Source organism: Notolepis coatsorum (assembly GCF_963971535.1).
Source record: "Notolepis coatsorum genome assembly, chromosome: 10".
Classification (NCBI taxonomy): Eukaryota; Metazoa; Chordata; class Actinopteri; order Aulopiformes; family Paralepididae; genus Notolepis; species Notolepis coatsorum.
In genome coordinates, this window is record NC_140174.1 from 95484395 (window position 1) to 95511213 (window position 26819).

The following is a 26819-nucleotide window of genomic DNA, read 5'->3' on the forward strand; positions in this document are numbered from 1 at the left end:
CTCAGGACCCTAATGAAAGAGAGAGACATGGCCAAAAAAGCCTCAGTTAGTTCTGGTTCAATTGATGACAGGCATAAATACTGTGCTTTACGCAATCGGGTGACAAAACTAAACGAGGTAAAAAAAAAAGGGACTATTTTAAACAAAGGTTATATGATGCGAGAAATGATAGCAAACAAATATGGAATGTTTTTAATGAAATGATGGGTCGAAAGACAACTGTGTGCACACCCTTAGTGGAATCAAATGCATTTGTTCTCACAAAACCAGGTGAGATTGCAAATCATTTTAATGATTATTATGTGGGTAAAGTATCTAAACTAAGGCATGCTATGAATATGTCAAATAACCTGAAAACAAATGACTGTATTAAGTATATTATAATGAAAGACAAAATGTGTGAATTTGAATTTCATCAGGCTGAAGTCAGTGAGGTGGAGCGGTTACTCCGCTCTCTTCCTGATAGTAAGTTAGCAGGCCTAGATAACCTGGATAGTAAAGTGCTGAGAATGACTGCTGGTATTATAGCATCTCCTATATGTCATATTATGAATAGATGTTTGGATGTGGGTCTATTTCCAAAGATGTGGAAGGAGGCTAAGGTTTTTCCTTTACCTAAGGATACCAAAGCTGCTTTTAATGAGGGAAATTCTAGACCTATAAGTATTTTACCTGTCTTGAGCAAAATCATGGAAAATGGAAAAGTTGGTGCATTCACAAATTCAAGAGTATTTTGTTTCAAACAAGCTTGCAACAGATTCTCAACATGCCTATAGAGCTGGTCACTCTACTTCTACTGCCTTGATACAGATGACTGATGACTGGCTTAAAGCTATAGATAACTCTATGTTGGTGGGAGCTGTGCTGTTAGATTTTAGTGCTGCATTTTATGTGCTGGACCATTCTCTACTGGTTGATAAACTTAAATGTTATGGTTTTAACTCTTCTGCTTTAAAGTGGATACTAAGTTATTTGTCCTCTAGATCACAGAAGGTGTATCTAAATGGCAGCCTGTCCAGTAGCAGAGGTCTAGAGTGTGGCGTGCCGCAAGGAAGTTGCCTAGGACCTTTGCTCTTCTCTGTATTTACGAATGACCTATCTTGGGCTACCAAATGTGCTACAACAGTTCTTTTTGCAGATGATTCAACATTGTATTACGCGGCACCATCATGCAATGTACTTAATGAAGTTTTGAGTAGAGAACTTAAAGTTGTGCATGACTGGGTAGTATGTAATAGACTTGTCCTTAATATCTCCAAGACTAAATGTATTGTGCTGGGAACAAGGCACAGGTTATCTACAAATCCAAAGCTTCATTTAAACTTGTGTAATTCAGCAGTTCAACAAGTTGAAAGTACTAAACTCCTTGGAGTGATGCTGGATTGCACTCTGTTAGAGCCATATGGAATCCGCGATCACGGAATCGCGGACGGAATCGCGGAATTGAGCAATAAAAATGGAATCAACTATAAAAAAAAAATCTATTAAATTTTTTTTTTTTTTTTACTTTTTTTTTTTTTATGTTGTGGGACTTGTACAGCACTTTGTTCAACTTTGTCAGTGCTGTAAAGTTTAAACCTTTTTAAATCTTAGACAAACAAAACACTTTGCTTTCATGAAATATTGTAAGCAGTCATTTGAGGCTTCATAAAAGCAGCACAATGAACACAAATCTGTCAGTGCAGAGTCCGACCTCATCTTAAATAACAAACAGCATTGCTTGTTGTAGTTAACAAAGAGAGGCAGAGGTGATTTTGCAAAAATATATATACCTTTTTATTTTTTTAATTTTTTTAATCGAATTTTATTTTCATATTCGAATCCCATGCCCATCGAACGAAGCTTCGAAGTATTTAAGACAGCCCTATTAAATGGACTGTTATATCTTATTAAATTGTGGACATTTATTCATTCCCACTTATTAGACACTTTCTGATGGTAAAATGAGCGTACAAAGCAAAATACAGAATTCTGAAATATTAACACTTTGAGTGCCGGGACACGTCTTCTCACGTCTTTGCTGGCCATGCTAAAGTTGCCGGGGGACGCTGTACAGCGTCCTTATATCAATATTTCAAAAATCTGCGATCGGATTCATAATGTCCCTCCGCTGGCCTGAGATCCACCAGCAGGACCCACTGAGCTCTCTGGCGGTTCAGGAGCGCCATCTGGTGGCCGATCGGCGCAACCGCTTAACAGGAAGCGCAGTAGAGGTTTTGCTAGACGTCCGTATTGCTTCCGGCCACTCGGTATAGGTTCCGGCACTCTAGCTCGTCACACTACATAGCGATCGATTGCCAATAACTCGATAAACAACATGATTTGGACGTATATACCATTATACAAGCTGGAGATGGACCGGGTAATAATATATCCCATAATGATAAAATTTCTACTCGACGATGATCGCCCAACGGCGCGCGGAGACTGGGGTGAGTTTCAGCGTGTAACGTTACCGTCTTCGATAATAACTGATATTATCAACATTTGACCCACATTAGATGATTGGTATAACGCTGCCCACGGAATTATAAACGCCCCCTCGCCCATCCGGTCAACATCAGATGACGTGTAGTAACTTCTAGAAGTACGTCTAGTTGGAATTTTTTATATCGCGCTGATTGCCATCAAACTGTATTTCATCATCAATATAATGCATTTGGGGCTATATATCACGTTCTGGAGAAAGCTGCAGAAAGAGATGAAAACATACTTATACATTAGACCAGTGGTTCCCAAAGTCGGGGTCGCGACCCAAAGGTGGGCCGCGAGCAGCCACGGATGGGCCGCGAGATGATTAAAAAAAATTAATAAAAAAAAAAAAAAAAAAAAATTTATTTAAATTTTTTTTGTCAGGCCACTGAACTTAGAAGCAGGCCAGGACAGTGTTTCTAGTTGTATTCAAAAATTCTATTCTATTGTATTCTAAAATGTGACTATATGGTTTTATATTAACTTAATAAATAAACAAAAACGAAAAATCTACTTATTTCAACGAACATTTCAAACTAAATAACAGATTATGCACATAAAACGTTGAAAACAACCGAAGCAACAATAGTATTTTAATGAGGCTATTATTATTATCATTATTATTTTGCAACAAGTTAGCCCTCTCATAAATAGCACATATAAATGAATAACTAACTTGAACTAACTTAATAGGATTGAAGTGATATTTGGCTTAAAAAATCGGTCGCCTGACAAAAAAAAAAAGAAAAAAAAGCCTGACGATGTGCATTGGGCCGCGGCTCTCTGACGCCTTATTTTCTGGGCCCCGGCCTGAAAAGTTTGGGAACCCCTGCATTAGACCATACTTTACTATGAATATGTGAATGAAAAAGTTTAACGTTGCTACACAATGAACAATACATATAGGACTTTGAATGGGCCCTAATAATGGCAATGTAGCAATAGAATTTAAAAAGTTATAGCCCTGCAAAGAAGGGGACTTTCTCCATAGACAAATAGCGCTGGCAATCTATGGTATATCATTAATTTAACCTTAGGCAACCAAAGTGTTAAAACGGAAAAAACGGAATTTGGAAAAAAATAAAACGGATTTCATATGGCTCTACACTCTGTCTTGGTCTCAGCATATTAATTATATTGTTTTAAAAATGGGAAGAGCAATTGGTATTTCCAGGAAATGTGCTTCTTTTGTTGCCCGCCCCCTTTTATGTCAGATAGTGCAAAGTTTAGTTTTATGTCATCTTGACTATTGCTCTGCGATGTGGTCATCTGCTGCCAGTGGTGACCTCAGGAAGCTCCAGGTGGTCCAGAACAGGGCAGCACGGTTGGTACTGGGCTGCTCACTAAGGTCTAATGTGAGCCGTATGCATGCCTGCCTCTCTTGGCTTAACGTTGAAAATAGATTGTCTTTTAATATACTTGTGCTGTTCAAGTTGGTCATGAGCAGTAAGACTCCTGTTTTTATACATAATCAGATTGTTTTTAGTAATACTGTGCACGAGCATTACACTAGAGGTTCCAGTAGTGGGCAGCTTGAATTGCCAAGTCCTAGAACCAGCGCTCTGGGGAGATCTTTTATTTTTAGAGCATTAACTCTGTGGAATGGCCTGCCTCGGAACCTCTGCTGCATTTACAGTAGATTCACTTTTAAAAAGAATCTTAAATTGTTTTTAACACTGTAAAGTAATTTTTTGTTTTACACTAATGTAATTTTAGCTATATTAATTGTTACAGTAGGTTCATTATGCATTGTGTGTACTGACTTTTAATAATTTTGTTTTTTGCAATAGTGATTGTTTTTGTGGTTTTTTTTTTTTTTTTTTTTTTTTTTGTGGACCCCAGGAAGACTAGCTGGTTGCTATCGCACCAGCTAATGGGGATCCCTAATAAAATCAAATCAAATCAAATGGGGTGGGGGGGGGGGGGGGGTTATATTTAATAATTACTTTTTATTTTATTTATTATTCTATACTGTAAATTGAATGGGATAGGATTTGTACTCTGTATCGGCCGATACAGCATTCAGAATCGGTATCTGCTGGTGGGGGTAAACGGTATCACAATAAGTTCCAACCGCTATGATCCACGCAGGCCATGTGTTGTAAGATGGGAGACATGGTTGAAGTGAAATCCTCAACAAATGTGCAACTCTCTCCATATCAAGGGAAAGTGGTGGTAGCCCCCTCATCCAGTCGCCCCAATGAGAATAATGGACGTTTCACAAGGGGCTGAAACGGGTCAGTTTATAGTATGTTAGTGGAATGTTACTTGTGTGTGAAGCGCACACTACAGTTGTTTACTGTAAGCTGTGCCTGCGAACAAGCGCAACTGTGTGCCTCTCCTTTTTTATTGTGTCAATACACAAAGCAATACGCACCCTTGAATCACCAGACTCTAGAGTGATTGCACAACAGTTTCCTTGACCCCTTGTCTCTGTCGTTCTCCCTCATTCTCCCTCCCCGAGTGAAGTTGTGTCAGGCAATTTTGAGCGCAGAGTTACAAGTGGAACCGCTTTCTGCTGTGTTACCCTGTGTTTTAAGAATAGAACGAGCTCCCGACTTGTGCCAGCTCCTCTGATAAAGGCTCGATTGTTGCATGGCCGGATTCGATGAATGTACTCATCTCGGAGCAGCGGTGATGCAAACTAGCTGCAGACGGCGAGTTTCTTGTTTGTTCCCACTGTCGGGTTTTCAGGACCAGTCCACCTCCAACATCAGCTCTTGCTTCCCAGCCCCCAACACTGATCATTATAGATCGGCAATAATACTAATGGAGAAGTATGCCTCTGGACTCGGAATATATATAATAATACTTGGGTTCTACTTAGGCATGTTTGTGTATATGTATTCACAAACATGTGTTAAGAGATTATTATTAGTTGTGTGAACAAGACCAGGGGTGTATCCACATGAATACATGTTCCTTCTAAACCGCATAACTTTTGCTAGCTTTGCATCTCTATAGCACTCTGCTGACCCTGTTTTTCGTTTAGCAAAGTCTGGGGTTGCGTTTTAGGCCATGGTTACACTGGGCCATACAGCAACGTTTTTGTTGCTGAATGATTACGTTTGCTGTCAAAGTTAAAAAGAAACGCCGTTTTGGCAGGATAACGCGTTGTCCTACTGGCAACGCTGAAAAGGTGTTTCCGTTTTGGATACTTGCCCAAACTCGCAGACAATGGTGCCATGTAATCTGCGTGAGCCAGATACGGAGCCGTTGTTGTAGGGCTGGGCGATATGGAAAAAAATCATATCGTGATAACGATATGATAATGTATTTCTCGATATCGATAATTATCGAATTGTTGTAAGTATTTTTTTTTTTTTATATATTTAACAGATGTATGTTTATTTTGCAGCAATTCTTTGTCATTGCCGCCATCTTTAGTGTTACATCCCCTCACACTCCAGTTCTCAGGCTGCAGCTGGTTTAAAAGCGAAAGTAAACCGGCTTCTCTGCTGGCTGTGGCTCCAGGGGAGTTGAACAGTTCTGGCTCTGCTAGTTTATTTTTGATCTTTTGGCGCTTTTTTGGTGGACAAACAGGGACCGAAACTAAAGCCCGCCGCCCGCCAGGGGCGGTCTGTTTTTACCTTTGGCGCATGACACTTAGAGGGCTGCCCGCCGTGTGGCATGTAGACGTGTAGTTCATAAGCAGGCCCCTAAAAATATTTGTATGCGAACGGTAAAAATCAATTACGCGCACGCTGTGCGAATACAGATTATAGCCTCTCGTCTTTTTTTTCCTCCGCTGCGAGATCGTTAAAAAACTACAAGTCCCACATTGCACTCAAGCCAACGGTCCAATCACAGTAGAGTGAAGTGACTGGTTTCATGGGAAATAAAGCAAATGGATCGGAAGCTCTCATTTTTCTTGTTTACTTCCTGAAACTCCGCGATCAGCGCTCTCGTTTTCCGAGACACCAACTTATTATAGTCTCTCTTACCAATAGCAATAGATTTTAGAACACATAGATTTATCGATAGCAATAGTAATATAACGTTAATGCAACAAAACGAATGCCTTGCTTTGTTAATCATAACGTTGATGCAGTAGCGTATGTCGGTGTGTTGGCTGTAACGGACATGACAATAACATAACGTGTACACATTAAAATTGCGATAATCTATTCTAACATTTTCAAATCGATGCAGTTGAATTTCCCCCTTAGGATCGATGCATTGTTACACCCCTACACCAAAGTCACTGGCCCACTGTGTATCTGTGTGTATAATAACTTGGCTAGCGTTATCAACAGCAGAGGTGGGCAATGGGTCCAGCTGCAGCACCGGAGTGCAAGCGATGTGATGTAATTGGCAGACTCGACTGTCAATCAATGGTCTACCTGACACGCAAACTCAAACAATGTTTCTGTACTGGAGGTGTGATTGATTGATTGATTGAAAACTTTATTAACAGATTGCAGAATGGGTACAGTACAGCTCAATACACACAATTGTTAAGGGGATGCAGACCAGAGAAAGACTTTCGTCTTGTTTACATCAGGGTCCCCCATTTCAATTAATCAGGAAAGTGTACAGTAGGAAAGTGTACAGTATTTCAATAGGCAACCCTGAAAGGATTATTTTTCTAGAAGAGCAACACAGCCAAAACAGACAGTGGAGCTGTTTGCAGATAGCAAGCATTTTGACTTATTGCGTGGTGGCGATGTCTCGCAGATAATACAACTACAAGTATGATTATATAATATATATTTTATTTAAAAAAAAAATTTATATATAAAATATATATATTTTTAATCAAAACAATTTTGGCAGGTAAGAAATATGCTTGGCGGGTAGACTCTTCCCATCTACCCGCCACTGGCCGGTGAGTCAAAAAGTTAATTTCGCTCCCTGTGGACAAACCACCGCACATGTGCACCATGACTCGTGACTCGAGTTTAGTTCTGCTAGCACACATAGCCTACTGTGTACAGACGGTTTCAAACTGTATTTTAAATTAGAAAGCAAACAAAATAAATGGACAAGAGAAAAATAAATCTCAATTTGGTCAGTATTGTCATTTGGACAAGCAAAGCCATTACTTTAAGTTGCAGGCAAGAAAGACAAGTCTGTCCACTGTCTCTGGTTTTAAAACGATTTTTTTTTTAATTTCGATATTCGATATCGATTATTAACACTTTGGTTGCCTTGGGTTAAATTAATGATATACCATAGATTGCCAGCGCTATTTGTCTATGGAGAAAGTCCCCTTCTTTGCAGGGCTATAACTTTTTTAATTCTATTGCTACATTGCCATTATTAGGGCCCATTCAAAGTCCTATATGTATTGTTCATTGTGTAGCAACGTTAAACTTTTTCATTCACATATTCATAGTAAAGTATGGTCTAATGTATAAGTATGTTTTCATCTCTTTCTGCAACTTTCTCCAGAACGTGATATATAGCCCCAAATGCATTATATTGATGATGAAATACAGTTTGATGGCAATCGGCGCGATATAAAAAATTCCAACTAGACGTACTTCTAGAAGTTACTACACGTCATCTGATGTTGACCGGATGGGCGAGGGGGCGTTTATAATTCCGTGGGCAGCGTTATACCAATCATCTAATGTGGGTCAAATGTTGATAAAAGCAGTTAGTATCGAAGATGGTAACGTTACACGCTGAAACTCACCCCAGTCTCCGCGCGCCGTTGGGCGATCATCGTCGAGTAGAAATTTTATCATTATGGGATATATTATTACCCGGTCCATCTCCAGCTTGTATAATGGTATATACGTCCAAATCATGTTGTTTATCGAGTTATTGGCAATCGATCGCTATGTAGAGTGACGAGCTAGAATGCCGGAACCAATACCGAGTGCCCGGAAGTAATAGGGCCGACCAGCAAAACCTCTACTGCGCTTCCTGTTAAGCGGTTGCGCCGATCGGCCACCAGATGGCGCTCCTGAACCGCCAGAGAGCTCAGTGGGTCCTGCTGGTGGACCTCAGGCCAGCGGAGGGGGAATATGAATCCGATTCCAGATTTTTGAAATATTGATATAAGGACGCTGTACAGCGTCCCCCGGCAACTTTAGCATGGCCAGCAATGACGCTGTAAAGCGTTTTTAGGCAGTCAAAGTGTTAAAATATATCGCAATATTTATCGTTATTGTTATATCGCCCAGCCCTACGTTGTTGCTCAACGCCCATGCGCAGTAGAGACTCGCATGGTTATTTCCAGTGTTTACAGCAGAGCTGTCCCAAGTAGCTGCGGCTACCATGCCTTGTCAAGTTACTGTTATAAGGAGCCCAGTCCAAGCTACAACAGTCTGCATTCCCTTAACAATTGTTTGTATTGAGCCGTATTATATTTTACCCATTCTGCAATCTGTTAAATAAAGTTTACATCCATTCATTCTGCTAGCATTAACGTTACCAAGCTGCTAGCCACAATGCTATACTGTTATAATGGCATACCTAGCACGTAAGCTAACAAACTTCGCTGCTAGCCACAATGCTATACTGTTATACTGGCATTTAGGGGTGGGACGATACATCGATCCAGATCGATACATCGATGTAATTATCAACAATCGAATCGGATCGATGCGATGTAATAAGATCGATTCATATCGATACTCTTATTTTGAAAATCCTGTGGCGAGTCTCATATCTGCCCAAGAACAACAGCAGTAGCTCCGTGTGTGTAGATGTTACAGCATAGCATTCTCCCTTTCTGTGTGTGTGTGTGTGCGCGCGTCTTTGGAAAGACAAGATGAGGTCAGAGGAGTTTGATGTTTAAATGTTATTTAAACATAAACAATATAATACATAATAAATGTAGGCCTATACATGATCATGCAACATCAACAAATTGTTGTAGGAACGGTTTGGGAGAGGGAGGTTGTGAGTTTTGAGTTCCAAAAAATGTAGCTTAAAGTTTAAAGCTCAATATATAAAAACGTGGCACTTTACAGTGAACAGGAGGTCTATTTGTATTAAAAACAATAGATTGATTTTCCTTTAAATGTCTGGAAGAGCTCAAAAATACAAATGTCAAATGATATTTTCATTACCTTTTTTTTGTTGATCTAAATGTTACCGATTGTGTTAAATGGGCATATGATATCATCTCATATCGATCGCAGGCACCTGAATCTAATCGTATCGTATTGTATCGTGAGAGACTTTGTGATATCGGCAAATATCGTATCGTTGTCCAAAGAATCGATATCATATCGTATCATGATGAAACTGGTGATTCCCACCCTGGCATATCACGTTAGCACGTAAGCTAACAAAATCAGCGACGATCTTTTTGTGAGACTACACTCCGCTCTTGGTGGTCAATTGTGTTGATGTTAGTTTTGTTTCAACAAATGAGAGGCAGAACACACAGTGAATGTATCCGTTTTGTTTATTGCACTTTCTTTGCTGAAAATTAAATGCTACGTTGGCTAAATGGCTCACGCAAGGCATTTAAAGATGGTGGATTGTTGATTTTTAGCAGGAAGTGTATTGGCACATTCAACTTTTCTGATTGGTCGAAAATTCCCTTCATGTTTGAACTACATCGCCACCTACTGCCACCTACTGCTTTGGCATTGTACTACATGTATATACATCATTGTGCTCAGGAGGCAAAAACAATGTCTAACTTGCCTGCCATTACGTTGCGTTGTGAAAAGCGAAACTGACCCTGAAAACGAAACGAAAACTAGCCATTAGTGTAACCGCAGCCTTAGGCTACGTTTAGACGGAGAGAGTCTGAACAGAAACCGCAAAAGTCGTCTTGCGGTCTCACTTTTAATTTTGCGTTTAGACTAGTGTTTTGGGGTGGAATTCTCCATGCAGACGAGGCTGTAACAACTCGAGACAACGGAGCCCCGCTGTCACACGATTGGCGCATATGTCACATGACGTGCTGTGAAGACCAGCCCTACTCTGCCTCTGATTCGCAGAGTGTGGGTGGGGAATGTGATTGGACCAAAGCAGAGTCACTCACAGACAGTGGGTCCAGTCATAATAGTTGTGATAGCCGCGGGACAGATTCTTGTGTATTTAAGTACTGCCAATGTAGCCTTCAGGTGATCGCCATGGATAGAATCAGACATGCTTTGTTTACGCTTCTAGGCTACTGGCGCATGCCTGATGCAGTAGGCGCGACGAGAGCCTTGACGACCCTTTCGTCATCGTTTTATGCGGTTTGACAGTTTAGATGAGAGCGCAAAGGTTTACCGTTTCTAGGAATTCCACCCTGGAAGGTGGTCTCACTTTTTTACGGTTTCACCCCGTAAAAATTGGTAGTCGACTAATCTGTCGATTTATTTCTTCGATTAGTCGACTAATCGAAAAACAATTATATAAACAAATACATTTTTATAATTTATTTTTATTTTTGCACTACCTATCTTTGTGGCTTTTCAGCTCTGGTCCAGCTGAAGACGGAGCAGAGGAACAGATTGGACATTGTTGAGCATGACCTCAGAGTTGCTTTGAGACTCTTGTCAGGACCAAACAACATCCCCAGTTATCCCATTAGTTCCCTGAAACTTACTGTCGGTCTGTTATGTTAAGCTAAGAAGTAGAGTTGTTCTGATACCGATACCAGTATCGGAAATGCCGCCGATACTGCCTAAAATGCTGGTATCGGTATCGGCGAATACCCTCTAATGTTGCGCTCCGATACCGTATGACGTAACTTATCAACAACACTGCGGACGTTGGGCTCTGTGGCTCTGCATATACCCTACTCGCTGAGTGAGCATTATAAAACAAACGTGTGCTTAATCGACCGTGAATTAAAGTGTCAATTGCCATTTGTCATTTTAACAGCAGAGCAGATACTTTCTTAAAATGCCATCGTCCCGACAGCGCTGTTGGCGGGGAGCTCTGATGAGTTCGCTTGGTGGCTGGTGTTATTAGCATTGAACAGCTAACCGAAAGCTAGCTTTAACGTTACCTTGGCTAAAGTTGGGGCTATTCATAATCCAGCAATAATGGCTGCAGACCTGCAAGCAAAGTACAGCAAGTTGGCAAAGGAGTATTCCAAGTTAAATCACAATGTCACCAGTAACGTTAGTCTTTCCATATACCGGTAGCTCATGCTAGCTAACCTAGCTCACGTTAACGTCGTCATTGCACAATTGCACGTCGCATACACAATTAATGACATGTTCCGGACAGCCATATCGGTGACGATGTTTAGCTTTTAGTGCCAAATGATAAGAGTCTGAGGCGGAGTCTCAAAAGAGAATGTTGAATATTTATTGTGCAAAAATCACAACAACGGAGCCTCTGGTACTAAACGGAGCCTTGTGGAAGCAAGTGCAGCAACGAATAATGTCTGTGTGGAACTAATGTGCCAACAACCTTTCCGTGGGTGAACTCATTGAGAGTTTTCAATTACTGATCCTAATACTAATCTATACAATCACCTGTTGTTGAATAAATACCATTACTTTATAGTTATTACTAAAAAACACTATAATTTTTTATATTTTTTTTATAATTTATATAATTTTTTTTATTTTTTCGGATCGGAAAGGAAAAATTGTATCGGAACATCTCTACTGGTCTTCAGCTGGCTGGACCAGAGCTGAGAAGCCACTTTCACAAAGATGGGTAGTGCAAAAAAAAATATTACAATAATTTCTTTTAATGACTAATCGACGCAACAATTCTTCGTCGACGATTTTTTATAATCGACGTTGTCGATTATGTCGACTAATTGTTGCAGCCCTATCGTCAATCATCCTTATCGATCATCGGCACTACTCAAGAGAATGGCAATAAAAAGCGTGTCTACCTTTCTGTTGATTTGTCTGAAACAGCCATGGAGCCACCTGCCTCTTTCTGCCTCATAACGTTGCCTCCCAGGGTCTTGGGCAGTATTGTATGACCTTTGATAATGCATGAGCTGTTGATTTGGCCTGAGCTGTTGTATGACCTGCAACTGTATGTTGCAGTATTGTATGACCTTTGATAATGCATGAGCTGTTGATTGGCCTGTTGATTGTCCTCACTTCTACCTGCAAAGGTCAGACTGGTTTGAGAAGCTCAACAAAGAGGACATTTCACAGGGTTTCCACCGTGTTGCCTACTTCACGCGATTTTCAGTAGGCTAGTTCATGTGCAGTCTGCATTCAGGCCAGGGTATGGATTAGGGATGGGACCGAATATTCGATCGATCCCATATCTACATTCGATTTTCATATCTGAAAATCAAAAGAAATAAAATTATATATATATATATATTTTTTTTTAAGCAAACTATTCTTATTTCATTTTTTATATTTAGAGGCAGCCTAATTTTCATAGCCTAATTGATCTAAAAGATGCACATGCTACTGTTTCTGTTTGTTTATTAAAACCGGTTGATAGAAGTGCCTATTTATGTGCAATACCCTTTGATTTTAATTATCCATTCTATTAAAAAGAATAACTGAATTTAACTGAAACTGAACATTTTAACTGAATTCAAACTGAAACAAAAAATAACAATATATATAAAAAAAAACGTTTTCTTGTTGGGGGTCGAATATTCGATATTATGAAAAACGAATATTCGAATAGCACTTTTGCTAGAAAGTCCCATCCCTACTAGTATGGATGTGCATGACTGACTAAAATCATTTTCGAATAGTCTACTGTTCTTAACACTGAGTGTAGAGCCATATGAAATCCGCGTTCACGGAATCGCGGAATTGAGCAATAAAAACCGAATCGACTATAAACGTGGAATATTGCAGAATTTGCCCTAATCTGGACTGAAATTCCGTGTCCGGGAGAACATGGAATGTTTGGTGCAACACGAACATGACCGGGGAGGCTACAGACACAACACGCAGCAATTTCCAAGCGTCTAGCTGCTTTGGTGTTAATGTTAACGTCGGAAGAAATTCCACACTAAGCCCTAAATTCAGAGCAGCGCAGTATCCTAATGACTTGTATATGACCAGCGATAAGGTGTTTTGCTAATTCTGTCAACATGCCGTGGACTGGACTCACAAAACACATGCGAAGATCACTCTCCAAAAGCCATGTCAGGAACACGAGGAACCACTGTGCTTCAAAACAGAGTAGGGTATATCTGCAGTGCCGCAGCCCCATACACACCAGCTCTCTAACGATGATCCCTGGTGATCACAATAGATACAGCTAGAGGGCGAGGCTAATCACTGACAAATAGCTATGTAACGTTGCAGTACATAAAGTACACAGGACTAGAAATTATAGCTTCTTGCTAAATCTGGTGCACCTATCTATCTGTTTAATGCAAATGATTGTCGGTACACACTGTCCTTTATAAACTAAACTAAAGGTGCCTAAATTATGCATTACTATATTTCATCACAATAGAATAGATATAGCTAGACTACTTGCATTGTGATAATGTCAGTAGTAGCTAGCTGTATCTATTGTTTGTTTACACTTGAAATGTGTATTTTTATTTTGTCACTATTATTTGAAAAATATTGTGTAAAATGTAACTATTTCTGAGTTGCAGCACTTAAAAACAAAGCAAAATAGTTTGTCTCTCCTGCCCATGTGAAGCGTCTTTGAGCACCTGGAAAAGCGCTATATAAAATAGATGTATTATTATTATTAAAATACAGAATTCTGAAATATTAAAACGGAAAAAATGGAATTTGGAAAAAATAAAACTGATTTCATATGGCTCTAATTGAGTGCCACGCCCCTTCCGGGAAGTGCATCTGGCCTTGCCGTCCATTAACCCCATGTAATCGCTCACCTTGTTTGTAGAGCTAAACCTATATTTTATATTATAGCTATGGGTCTAATAACGCTGTTGATTGTCAGTGAGTTGCTTCCAGTCAACGTGCAAAAACAGATTGTTTTTTCATCTGTACATTTCCGTTTTATACCGTTTTGAATATGAATATAGTTTGGGTGCTTCTGAGTAATTCCAGGAAAAAGACGCGATAATAGCGTTTTTGTGTAATTCCCTTATCGCGTTGTAATTTTTCGCCTGATTATCGAATCTTCCTGAAATCAACACTAGATTACCGTTATGTCTCCTCGTGCATACATGAAATGGGCCCTGGAGCGCGGTGCTCCCCTCCTGCACCAAACGATAAACAGCCACACACGGATAGCTTCAATCGCGGGAGAAAGAAATATCAGATCAACGCAAGATTGGATATATAGAGTCCTTCATGTAATGCAAAAAAAATTATCCAATTATCTGATCTCCATTCCAGTTATCCACAGCGATCCTGTCTCCGAAGTTATTGGGCATTGCACATGAACGGGCGGGCGCGGTCAGTTGTCCAAGCCATCCCTACAAGTGCGTGTTTTGCCGGAGTGTTTAGGACCCGCCCCCACCCCGCAGCTTGGTAGAGAAAAGAAACTACACCGTTTCTAATGGAGTGCAATAACGGCCGAAGGTGTTAGAGGGCGGTATAAGACCGTCTGCCAGCTCAGACACATTCAGAACAGTATGCACAAGGTGCCCCGCTGAATTATGAATGGCAATAGCGAATAAAAGAAATACCGTGAGAAAAACGTAGATCTATGTTTCCGGCACTCAACCGTCGGGTGACAGAAACGTAGTTCTACGTGAACGGCACCCAAAGGGTTAAGACCGAATATTCGAAAGTTCGACCCCCCCCCCCCCCCCCACTGAATAAATTCAGTTATTCTTTTTAATAGAATGGGTCATTAAATCAAAGGGTATTGCACATAAATAGGCACTTCAGATAATCCTTCAGAACGTTGATCGGACCAGTTGACCGACAATAAATCAAAATGACACCATTCACCATCGTAGCCTATAATAACAGCATTGCATTGGCCTATCAACCGGTTTTAATAAACAAACCGTAGCATGTGCATATTTGAGATCAATTAGGCTATGAAAATTAGGCTGCCTCTAAATATAAAAAAAATTATAAATAATAAAATAAAATGTATATATATTTTCGACTCTGACATGAAAATCGAATGTGGAGACTGGCACGACTATTAGACAATTGGAACTCATCCCTAGTTCAGTGCGGGTTTCACTGTGTGACCTGATTGACATTTCTCAAGAATCACAATCTAAGTCTGCTTCCTGTTTTTACACAGGCACGTGCAATTCTCACTGTACGTGACTGGTCATGTGATGCGCGTTTTCAGGAGAGTAGTGTGTGGAAGGCGATCTTTTCTGCAGTGGTGCTAAAACGTTCACATGGACTGAGATGATTTTAGTTTTTATTTATTATTATATATATATATATATTTATATTTTTAGATCTGTTAAAACTACTATGGAATATTATTAGCAAGTCGTGGAGAAATCTGGTGATGGGTCAAAAAATCTGACTACAAATGATTCATTCAAAATTCACCAGAAAATTTGCCTTTTTGAAGTTATTTTTCAAGAACTTTGTTAGGAAGGGAACACCTTCCTGACCCCCCCCCCCCCTCCCTAATAACACCTGTCAGTCAGTGTGTCGATCTGGCACCTGTAAAAAGATGAATAAAGAGAGACCCTGTCTGACTAGGTTTTAAAAACTAAAGCCAGTGAGCCATAGTCTTGGAGTCCACATAGTGGTTAATATTGGTGGTTGAATGTTAAGGAACTCTTATAGTGGTACGTGCACTAAAACAGGAAAACGTATGACCTAACCTACAAGGCAAAATAGTTACCTTTTTTATATGTTACACAACCACATAATCATACAGATCTTTGTCGCAAGAGGCAAGAACATGACCCATCATGAAATAATATTCCATACAAAAAATAATAGAGAATTGAATACCACTCGCTCTGCTAGAGTAAGCCAATAGTGGGCCAGAAGCAGGGAGCATCAATCATTATCATCTGTGTAGTACATAGCTCACCTGAGGAAGATGGAGAGCACCAGGAGATGGTTTTAAATTTTTATTTAAGGACAAGTTTTAATCTTTTAATAATTGCAGTACCTTTCTTCCGACAGCTGACATCATTTCCACTGTTGAATTCAACCACTCTGGAGAGCTGCTAGCCACTGGGGACAAGGGGGGTCGTGTTGTCATCTTCCAGCAGGAGATAGAGGTAAGTTAGCATAACTCATTATCATACAGGGAACTCTGAGCAAATTACCATATTTTCCATCAGCCAGGAGTAGAGATGAACACCATGTTATATTTAGCCTATGGCTGGTAAATGGCTACTCTACCAGCTACTTTGGCAGGTAACCAACTATGAGTTTGGCGGTTCTGTTCTAATCTAACAACTGGTGTTGTTTTGTTAAGTGAAAACGCCTGGCTTTTTTCTGGTACTGATCAGCTACTAGGGTTACAGCGGTGGGTGGTGTTACTTGGTGTTCAGGCATACAGTGATTACATTACTTGCCCCCCACCCTCACCGTTGTTCTGCTCTTAAATGCCGCTGACCTCTCAGTGCACCCCCCCCCCCCCCCCTGTAGCTAGCTTTTGTTGTTAGCAACATGCTAACTGCTACTGCTGCTCACCGCCGTTGGAAAATATTTGGAGTCCACTGTTTTAACTTAACGTTACATGGCAAGATTCAGCGAGGGTCACTGTCGTCAGTAGCGAAGAGCATGTATCGGTCCCCTACGAATCTACGATGATGACCCAGGTTCAAACTAGCATTGGCTAACTAGTGCAGGCTGTCCAGTGTTAACGTTAAAGTGTAACGAATTGGGATAATGCGAGAGCCACGCATGGTTGACGTTGGAAACCGATGATACTACAGAAGGAAACTGTCTCGAGTATCTTCGATGATGACATGTCCGATACGCCTGCACTGTTTCAGCAGTTGTACAGTTGTATTAGCCTAATGTCAAATGTCTCTTATGGTCATTAGGACATACTGTTACTATGTACTGTCAATGGTTTTTTACTACAAACAATGTTTTAGCTAACCATGCAAGCATGGCATATCCCCCCCCCCCCCACGTTTAACCACTTTATCTTTTTCCCCCTTTCTTTTATGTGCGGTTAAGTGTCAGACAGTGAAATCCAATGCGACACACACTCCCCTGTAAAACGCCCGGTGCAACCGGTAACACAGGTGTTGTCATGAGTCTATTAACCGGCGGGGCGAATTGTCCTCACCGTGGTGTTGCTACTGTAGCCCGTAGACAAACAAAGACGGTGTCTCCGTCTCCCCTCCCCCCGCGTGCTGTCGACACAGTCTGTTTCTATCACGTCTCATCCTGTCCTGTCATGTTCTCTCCTGTCATCTCGTCCGCTAGAGTAAGAACCAGCCACAGTGCCGCGGGGAGTACAACGTTTACAGCACCTTCCAGAGCCACGAGCCCGAGTTCGACTACCTGAAGAGCCTGGAGATCGAGGAGAAGATCAACAAGATTCGATGGCTGCCTCAGAAGAATGCTGCGCAGTTCCTCTTGTCCACAAACGGTCAGTAGAGGAGAGTTGCAGATCCGTGGCTCATCGTAATGGTTGTACTGTTGTATTGCCTGCTCGGGAGGTAGAGCGGTCGTCTGGTAATCGGAAGGTTCCCGGTTCGATTCCCGGCTCCTCCTGGCAGCGTGTCAGAAGTGTCTCCTAACTGCCGGCACCTTGCATGGTCGCCTCCGCCGCCTGTGCGTGAACATGAGGCATAAGTTGTAAAGCGCTTTGGATAAAAGCACTATATAAATGCAGTCCATTTACCATTTTATAATGACCAAATTACCACCTTTTACAAATCAAGAGTCGGAAGTCATTCTAATGACTTGACGATACAGAGCTGTTTTCTCAACAACATGTCCGTCAAGCCTGCTGTGAACAGCGAAAGCCAGTGAGGAAACGTGTATCCAGGGCACCTGTCGCCCCCGTCACTTAACCGGAGGTTCTCTTGACCTGCGCTGTCTCCTTGTTCGCAGACAAAACCATCAAGCTGTGGAAAATCAGCGAGCGAGACAAGCGGCCCGAGGGATGCAACCTGAAGGAGGAGGACGGCCGCTACAGAGACCCTAATACCATCACAGCACTACGGGTGGGTAGAGTCTGCCGGGACACGCTGCACATTCACACGCAGACCACGATACCTTTCCAATGGCCTCATGGCGAGGAAACCATAACTGTTCAACTAGAACGATAATCATTATCTGTATAGCACCTTTCATACAAGAATTGCAGCCCGAATTGCTTCACAGCAGTAATGTAGGTGTTGTGAAGGGCCAGATTAAACTGAGAATCTACCTTTATTGTTTGATATACTTTGTATATTATTTATATATATACACGGAATATCCCTTTACCTGCGTTCAAACCAGAGTAATATCCGCTCTCCTATTGGACAGCGCCCCCAGGCGCCAGCGCGCAAGCCCCCAACGGCAGGTTCAAAGACAAGTTCAGGCATGTCAGAACATGCCCGGAGTCAGCGTATTGATACCAGACAAAGACTGCGGTTTGGGACTAGATATTCACTTAAGTATAAATAGAGCGCAAGGTGCGCACAGCAGTAGTTCAATTCAGAGAACGTTCAGTACCTTTACCCACCTTCACCACGAGTCAACGTGCAGTGAAGTGAGCAACCTTGCGTCTAACAGAGCATTGAGAACCACGTGCGAATAGTTTAGTAAAGTACCGTCGAGTTCGACCTAATCTAATGTGAAGTAAATAGTCGTTCATTTATTGTATATCGTGCGGCCACAGTTCGTTCGTGTGTAGCATTACCCAGCGGTTCGTCGTGTCTTTAGCTAGTGTACTTAGCCAGGGTGTGTGGCCTAAATACGTCGCCCACACCCGAGGAGTCCTAGGCGGAGAACCGTTGGACATGTACACAGGAGAATCGGCGTCGGCGATTGCAGAACCATTACTGGTTGGATTATATTGATTTGGAACGTGGTACCCGGAGAAGAGCATCGTTGATTTCCACTGTCGTTTGGGATTCAACCTCGTGAGGATTACAACTCGGGCCGGCCTCGTGGACGGAGGCTGGCTAGCTGTCATCAATGCTGTCGAGCATTTGGATTACAATTATTACTTTGCTGCTGATCAAGGGAGTTTACAAGGACCGACTCCTGTACCTGGAGTCTCTTTATTCCTCATTGAATCAGACTGAGTACCCGAACATTCCTCTACCCTCCAGGCCTTACACCCCCGGAGGGAACCCATTGTCTCCAGGCGGTACCAGTGTTGCCCTATCTAGTTGCTACTATACGACAGGTGGTGTCAACTTAGACCCATCGTAGGATTCCTGCTATTCTTAGTGACTCATGCTATTGACTGACTTTACGCATATTCTTCGCCATACAAGCGCGACCCTAATTCTCATTCTGTAACCTAATGTTGCCTAATAATAATAAATTACCCTCAAATACTATTTCTTTGTCAATGCCGTGTTCTTGTGGGTGTTCACCATCTATATTTGATGTACTGTCTGGCCAGTAATTAAAGTACATAACTAGCAGTGGTTTAATCTATCACAATCTTTAATACAGTCAGGGTTTTGTAACCCCTCAGTTACAGTAGGCATAAAATAGGCATAAAATGAGCAGAGAAAATATAAAGTGCGGACATTAAATGAGTATAAAATAGACAATAATTATAAAATGGACAAAATGCATTCATTCATACGTTATCACAATTGGCCTGATTAATCTATAGATGATACGCTATGAATGAACAAGTTAATAGTCTATCCATTAGCTGTATGCTCTATGAATTAACACGTTTATACTGCGTCTATTAGCTGTATGCTCTATGAATGAACAAGTTGGTAATATTGTATCCATTAGCTGTATGCTCTATGAATTAACACGTTTATACTGAGTCTATTAGCTGTATGCTCTATGAATGAACAAGTTGGTAATATTGTATCCATTAGCTGTATGCTCTATGTCGCTTCAACACCAGATACGCTCGGACCCCAGTCATAAATGAGAGGCGCCTCAATAGATCGTTAATGCGCTATGAATCAAAATACTGTATCCCTTCGCTCTATGCTTTTAATACAAGACGATGGTACAGAGGTGTGGCGCGGGATAACGGGAATGAATAATGAAAGGAGCAGTCTCTGGCACAGAGGAGGAGCACATGATCGCATCCTGCCACGCAGGCGGCAGGGGGCTCCGCAGCGGTCGTATCCTGCTAGGTATGGAAGGAAGCCGCGGAGCTCCACCCCCTTTCAGGACAATGAGGTCACCCTGGGCGGTGCCGGGTGATGAAATGAGCACAAGAGATTCCATGATGGGACTAGTTTCTATTAGATGTTTATGTTTATTTAGGATCCCCATTAGTTGTTGCCTTAGAAACAACTATTCTAAGACAAAATAAAATATTTTTACATTTACAATTAACAATTGAAATGAAATAATAATAATACATTCAAATTATAATAAAACAAAGAATATAGGAAGTTCTCTCACCAGAATAAAATGTTATGCTTAAGCACCACAATTCTACCTCAGAGAATATTACATTATATATATAGTCCAAACTGATTTTACTTGTAATCTGGGTTAAATACAGTGATAGTCTGTTCCAGTATGACCTAGTTCTATACATTACCTGTATTTCCCCAAGGGGATCAAAGGAATATCTTATTTTATTAGTTTTCTTTAAAGCATTGGTTTCAGGTAAAAGCATGTCTGGCATCCGATGTCGTGTGTAAAATTGGCTTGGCTGGGTATGATTGGAGGGAGGAGATGGAAAGGCACAAGGGGAATCGTGCCATTGGTTTAGAATGACATGAGGGCGGAGAATAAAATAACACTTACCCCCTACCACCACCAGGTACCAGTGTTCCGGCCCATGGATCTGATGGTGGAGGCCAGCCCCAGACGGGTGTTTGCCAACGCTCACACCTACCACATCAACTCCATCTCCGTCAACAGCGACTACGAGACCTACCTGTCGGCGGACGACCTTCGTGTTAATCTCTGGCACTTGGAGATTACCGATCGCAGCTTTAGTATCTTTTTATTATTATTTTTATTTGTATACGTCTTTGATTCCATTCAGTCACCAACAGTTTGAAAATTGCATTTTTGTTTAGTGATGGTGAAAGTGTATCCCCATGCATGGCTTTAATATGCATAATATGGTTACATTTTATGATCCCAAAAAGAATACTGGCTTTCAGTCGTCTTGCCTGCTCGTGTCACGCAGGCCCCCCCCCCCCCCAAAAATAATAATTTCAGGTAATTAACATTACATATCTCTTGTCGTGGAATTAACACAACATTATGCAAAAAAAAATTTTTAAAGAAAGAAAAAAATAATAATTTTGAAAACCGATAACGATAATTTCTGATCACATTTTAATGCCAATATCTGCCGATAATAACGGACATCCCTACTTCAAACCCCTTCCCCCCCTTGGGTAAATGAGAGGGGGCGGAGTCTGAGATGGGTAAATCTGCAACCTGTAGGAAACGCTCCAATAACTTTAATGAACTTGAACTTCGTGAGAACCACGTGGACTCGACTACATACAGTTGCGTGGAATAAGCACAAGTCTACATGGTCCTGTATAAATGGGGGACCCTGATGTAAACAAGACGAAAGTCTTTTTCTGGTCTGCATCCTCTTAACTCATTCCCTGCCAACGACAATTATACTCGTTATTGGCCGCCAATCGTTGAACGCCAACAACGAGTATACTCGTTATTTGATCGTTATTTCTTTTATTCGATATTTCTATTCATTACAGGCCCACTGACTCTGCGTTAACATTGGTAATCGCATTGAGAATGCCTAGGTGCAATACCGGCCGCATCACGCTAGACGGCGGTATCAAGCACCCTTTCTAACATTGTATCCTGGGCTGTGGGACGGCCCCAGATCTCGGGTTTCATTTTTCGAATGGCGAACGGTTGTCCCAGGTACATTGAAGCCAGTCAAATATTCCCGATCCATATTTTATGGTAGATTATGCCGCCGAGCAAAAATGGACATTGGATATACCAGATGGCGATCAAACAATTGGAATATTCTTTTTGGATTACTCCCGGCCACAGGTAAGGGCGATTTGACGTCAATTTTAGCTTGATCCTGCAAGGCTTTTGTACAGTTGGGCAGATAACCGTTTTTAGTGTTCAATGCGAATGCTGTTACTGACAATCAAATGATCATGGATGGAAAAATGATCTCTTTTGCATATTGACCGGAAGAAACAAATTTTTTTTAATTTATTATCTTTTAGCATTTTCAGCTTTTTCTGGCCACGCAGGACCGATAAAGAGGAGAGGGAGAACGGGAGGAGAGGTAGGGAAGACATGCAGCAAATGGTCGCCGGGACGCGTGAATACTTTCCCCAAGGTGGTTGTCCTTCCGCGTTCGGTTTGCGCCGCCTGATTGGCCACTGACGATTCTCTCAGCGCCCAATCGCGTTACTCCTAACGCTCGCTCCTAACTTTCAGAACTTCTCTCAGTTCCACAAGTCCGTCGCATCAGCTACCTACCTGCATCAATATACTACTAACTATCAACTAACTCGCTACCGCCGTGCATCAATATACTAACTAACTAGCACATCAATGCACTAACTACTACCGCCGTGCAATATACGGAAGACAATACGTTATATTGATGTGATGTCGATTGATATGAATAGCGTGTTACGTTAATATAGAGGGATGAAAACAATATGAGGAAATGGGCTACGTTAATATAGAGGGATGAAAACAATATGAGGAAATGGGCTACGTTAATATAGAGGGATGAAAACAATACGAGGAAATGGGCTACGTTAACACTTTAATCGCCAAAAACGCTGGGCAGCGTCTTTCCCCGCCATGCTCATTCTGCCAAAGACGCTGGGCAGCGTCTTTGATATCAATATTTCACAAATCTGTGATCGAAATCATATTTCTCCCCCGGAGACATGATATGTACTGTTGAGCCCCTCTCAACTCTCCAACGGTTCAAGAGCGCCATCTGGTGGCCGATCAGCGGATCGCCCAAACAGGAAGTGATGCGGATGAAGTGGTGCTCACCCATATTTCGTCCGGGCACTCGCTATCGTTAGCGCGACTCCATCTTTGGACATATATACTATTATACAACTTGGAAATGGATCGGATATTTCTACATCCCATAATAGGAATATTTCAGTTCCACGCTCATCGTCTTAACGGCGCGAGGAAGATACGGTAAGATCCAGCGTTATTTTTCAACGTGTTCGATACTAACTGCTCTAATGATCATATCACCCACACTAGATGAATGATATAACGTTGGCCATGGAATTATAAAAGACCCCCCGCCCATCCGGTCAACATCAGATCATACTTAGTAACTCCTAGAAGCACGTCCAGTTGACATTTTTCTGACATCTCGCACAGATTCCTATCAAACTGTATTTCATCATCAATATAATGCATTTGTGGCTATAAATCAAGTTCTGGAGAAAGCTGCAAAAAACGATAAACATACTTATACTTTAGATTGTATTTTAGTATGAATATGTGAATGAAAAAGTATAACGTTGCTACACCCTGAACAATAGATATAGGACGTTGAATGGGCCATAGTAATGTCAATTTAGCAATACAATTTAAAAAGTTATAGCCCTGCAAAGAAGGGGAACTTCTCCATGTTAAATAGGGCTGGCGAGGGATGGTAAATTATGAATTTAACCCTGGCGATCAAAGCGTTAATATAGAGAGATGAAAACAATACGAGGAAATGGGCTACGTTAATATAGAGAGATGAAAACAATACGAGGAAATGGGCTACGTTAATATAGAGAGATGAAAACAATACGAGGAAATGGGCTGTGGAACTGAAGGACTTGGGCTGTGGAACTGAAAGCTAGGCACAACGCGATTGGGCACTGAGAGAAGCGTCAGTGGCCAGGCCGCGCAAACCGAATGCGGAAGGACAACCACCTTGGGGAAAGTATTCACGCCGCGGGGACTGGGAAACGAACCCGGGACGACCGCTTCGCGACTCGGCGTGCTATGTGGTGTGCTACTGGAGCGCCCTGACCGGAAGAAACTCAATGTCAAATGACTATAGTATTGTATCCATGGCTAAAATATAGAATATAGATTTAGCTCTACAAACAAGTTGACTAACTCCCATCGTTTACAGCTTGGCAGTAGCTACCATAGGATAAGGCTAATAGCTGGCAGCCAATGAGTTAACAATTGTTTGTATTGAGCCGTACTGTATTGTACCCATTCTTGCAATATGTTAATAACGTTTTCAATCAATCAAGCCTTAATTGGGGGTGGGGGGCACGCTATGACGACCACATCGACTAGAAAAAAGCGTACACAGTGTAGCTTTAAGATATAATCCGAGGCGATCACTTGGACACTGTAGTTCCTCCACGACTCGGCTTAAGCCCTTGACCTGCGTGACCCCTTCAGACATCGTTGACATCAAGCCAGCCAACATGGAGGAGTTGACGGAGGTGATCACAGCGGCGGAGTTCCACCCCAGTCAGTGCAACACCTTCGTCTACAGCAGCAGCAAGGGCACCATCCGCCTGTGTGACATGAGGGCGTCGGCGCTGTGCGACCAGCACTCGAAACGTAAGTCCGCCTGGCCCCTCCCTCTTTTAGAGTCACGGTTAAGACGTCCGCCTGGCCCCGCCTTCTTTTAGAGTCACAGGTAAGACGTCCATCTGGCCCCGCCTTCTTTTAGAGTCACGAGTTAGATGTTTGTCTGGCCCGCCTTCTTTTAGAGTCACGAGTTAGACGTCTCGAGCGCCACAGACGTCATGTGGCATTGGAATGTAGGGCTGGGAGGTATACTGAATATGAAGGTGTGCCATCATGGTTCCCATGCAAATGTAAGGATTTTTACTAGGGATGCTCGGTATTGGCTTTTTTACCGATACTGATATACCGATATTGTCCAACTCTTAATTTCCGATACAGATATCAATATGCAGGGTTTCCCCCCCCCCAAAAAACGGAATAATTTCAGGTAATTAACATTACATATCTCTTGTTGTGGAATAAACACAACTATGCATACTTTTGACAAATAAAATCAGAATTTGATCTTACTTGCTTGCCTGGGTAAATAAAGGTTATAGAAATGTAAATCTTTAAAAAAAAAATTCTATTACCGATATTTTCCGATATCACATTTTAATGCCAATATCGGCCGATAATATCTGAAATCCCTAATTTTTACTATACTGTCGCCCACAATATATACATATCTTAAAAATAATAAATACTCTTCAAGATTGTTCCTTGCAGCATTATATTGAAAATAGACTATTTAGAATGAAATGGCACCATGACAAAAAATATATATATATATATGTCATATCACATTGTACATTTCAAACTATGCTGTTGTATACCATTATCAAAATTAAGACACTTAACCCATAAATGCTCCCGATGAGCAGGTTGGCACCTTGCATGATTCTGCCGTCTGTGTGTGAATGTTTGAGTGAATGGGTAAAATGTGAGGAACAAATTGTAAAGCGCTTTGGATAAAAGCCATTTTATGGAGAGATTCACTAGAGGGAGATGTTGTTAAGAGTGACTTATGTGCACTCAAGAGACTATATTATATTCAGATAATTATATTGTTTACACTGTTTATATTGTCATTTTTATATTCTGATAAAATATTATTGCCTGTATTTATGTCTTTCTACTATTACCCTGCCCATAGCTGTACCTTCCCTCCACCATGCTGCTATGATGGCCGAATTTCCCCAAGGGGATCAATAAAGGAATATCTTATCTTATAAACAATCACCCTCCTGTCTCGAAAAGTCTGAAAGAACTGATGGGGGTGTTATGGGGTGCAGTTTCAGTAACTTGTTTGTGTCCCAATTTCCCTCGAGAAATCGGACTGGAAAAAGTAGCTGAAACTACACCCGTCTGTACTCTTTCACTTATAGTGACTGGAAGGTGACTTCTATATTCCTTGAACCCTCAGGGAATGGACTAAATAACTCAGAAGCCCCTCCCAGATTGTGCAGCATCAATAAAAAGATGAAGGAATAAATAACTTGATGCCTCAGTGGCGGACAGTAGGCTCACAAACTAGTCATAGTTCTATAAAGTAAATGTCGCAACATTCTAAGCTCCACAGCACCGGCATTGCTCTTCATCAAAGGACACAAAACTAAAGGGCTTCCCTAAGTAGGCCACAGGTGTGCGGTCATGTTACGTGGCCTCATACAGGTCGCCCGTCTTGCCCGCGCCTTGTTGACATTATCTACAAAGCGGCTGCAGGTGTCAAGACACCAGCGCGGGGTCCGAGGTGGCTCCCAGCTTCGCTCCACTGCAGACAGGCTTCTGTAAGAGGAACACGGCCCGTTCCCTCCTCGCATTTCTTTCTACCGACCATATATATATATATATATATATTAGTGCTGTCAATCGATTAAAATATTTAATCGCATTATTGTCCATAGTTAACTCGCGATTAATCTCAAATTAATTGCATTTTTTATTTTTTTTTGTATCTACCTTAAACAGATATTTTTCAAGTTCCAAGTTTTAATACTC

General features: G+C 41.5%; 1 protein-coding gene across 2 annotated transcripts in view; it reads left to right on the top strand.

The window, feature by feature from the left end:
* LOC311235969 (serine/threonine-protein phosphatase 2A 55 kDa regulatory subunit B alpha isoform-like) overlaps positions 1-26819 on the top strand; it is a gene marked incomplete at its 5' end in the record, with an annotated part of 54487 nt that overhangs the window by 2604 nt on the left and 25064 nt on the right. For both annotated transcript variants that reach the window (XM_084323515.1, XM_084323514.1), the window contains 5 exons: positions 16368-16465; positions 17631-17796; positions 18264-18376; positions 21121-21298; positions 24705-24869. In XM_084323515.1, coding sequence (XP_084179641.1) covers positions 16368-16465; positions 17631-17796; positions 18264-18376; positions 21121-21298; positions 24705-24869 — 720 coding nt within the window. The remainder of the gene's footprint in view (positions 1-16367; positions 16466-17630; positions 17797-18263; positions 18377-21120; positions 21299-24704; positions 24870-26819) is intronic.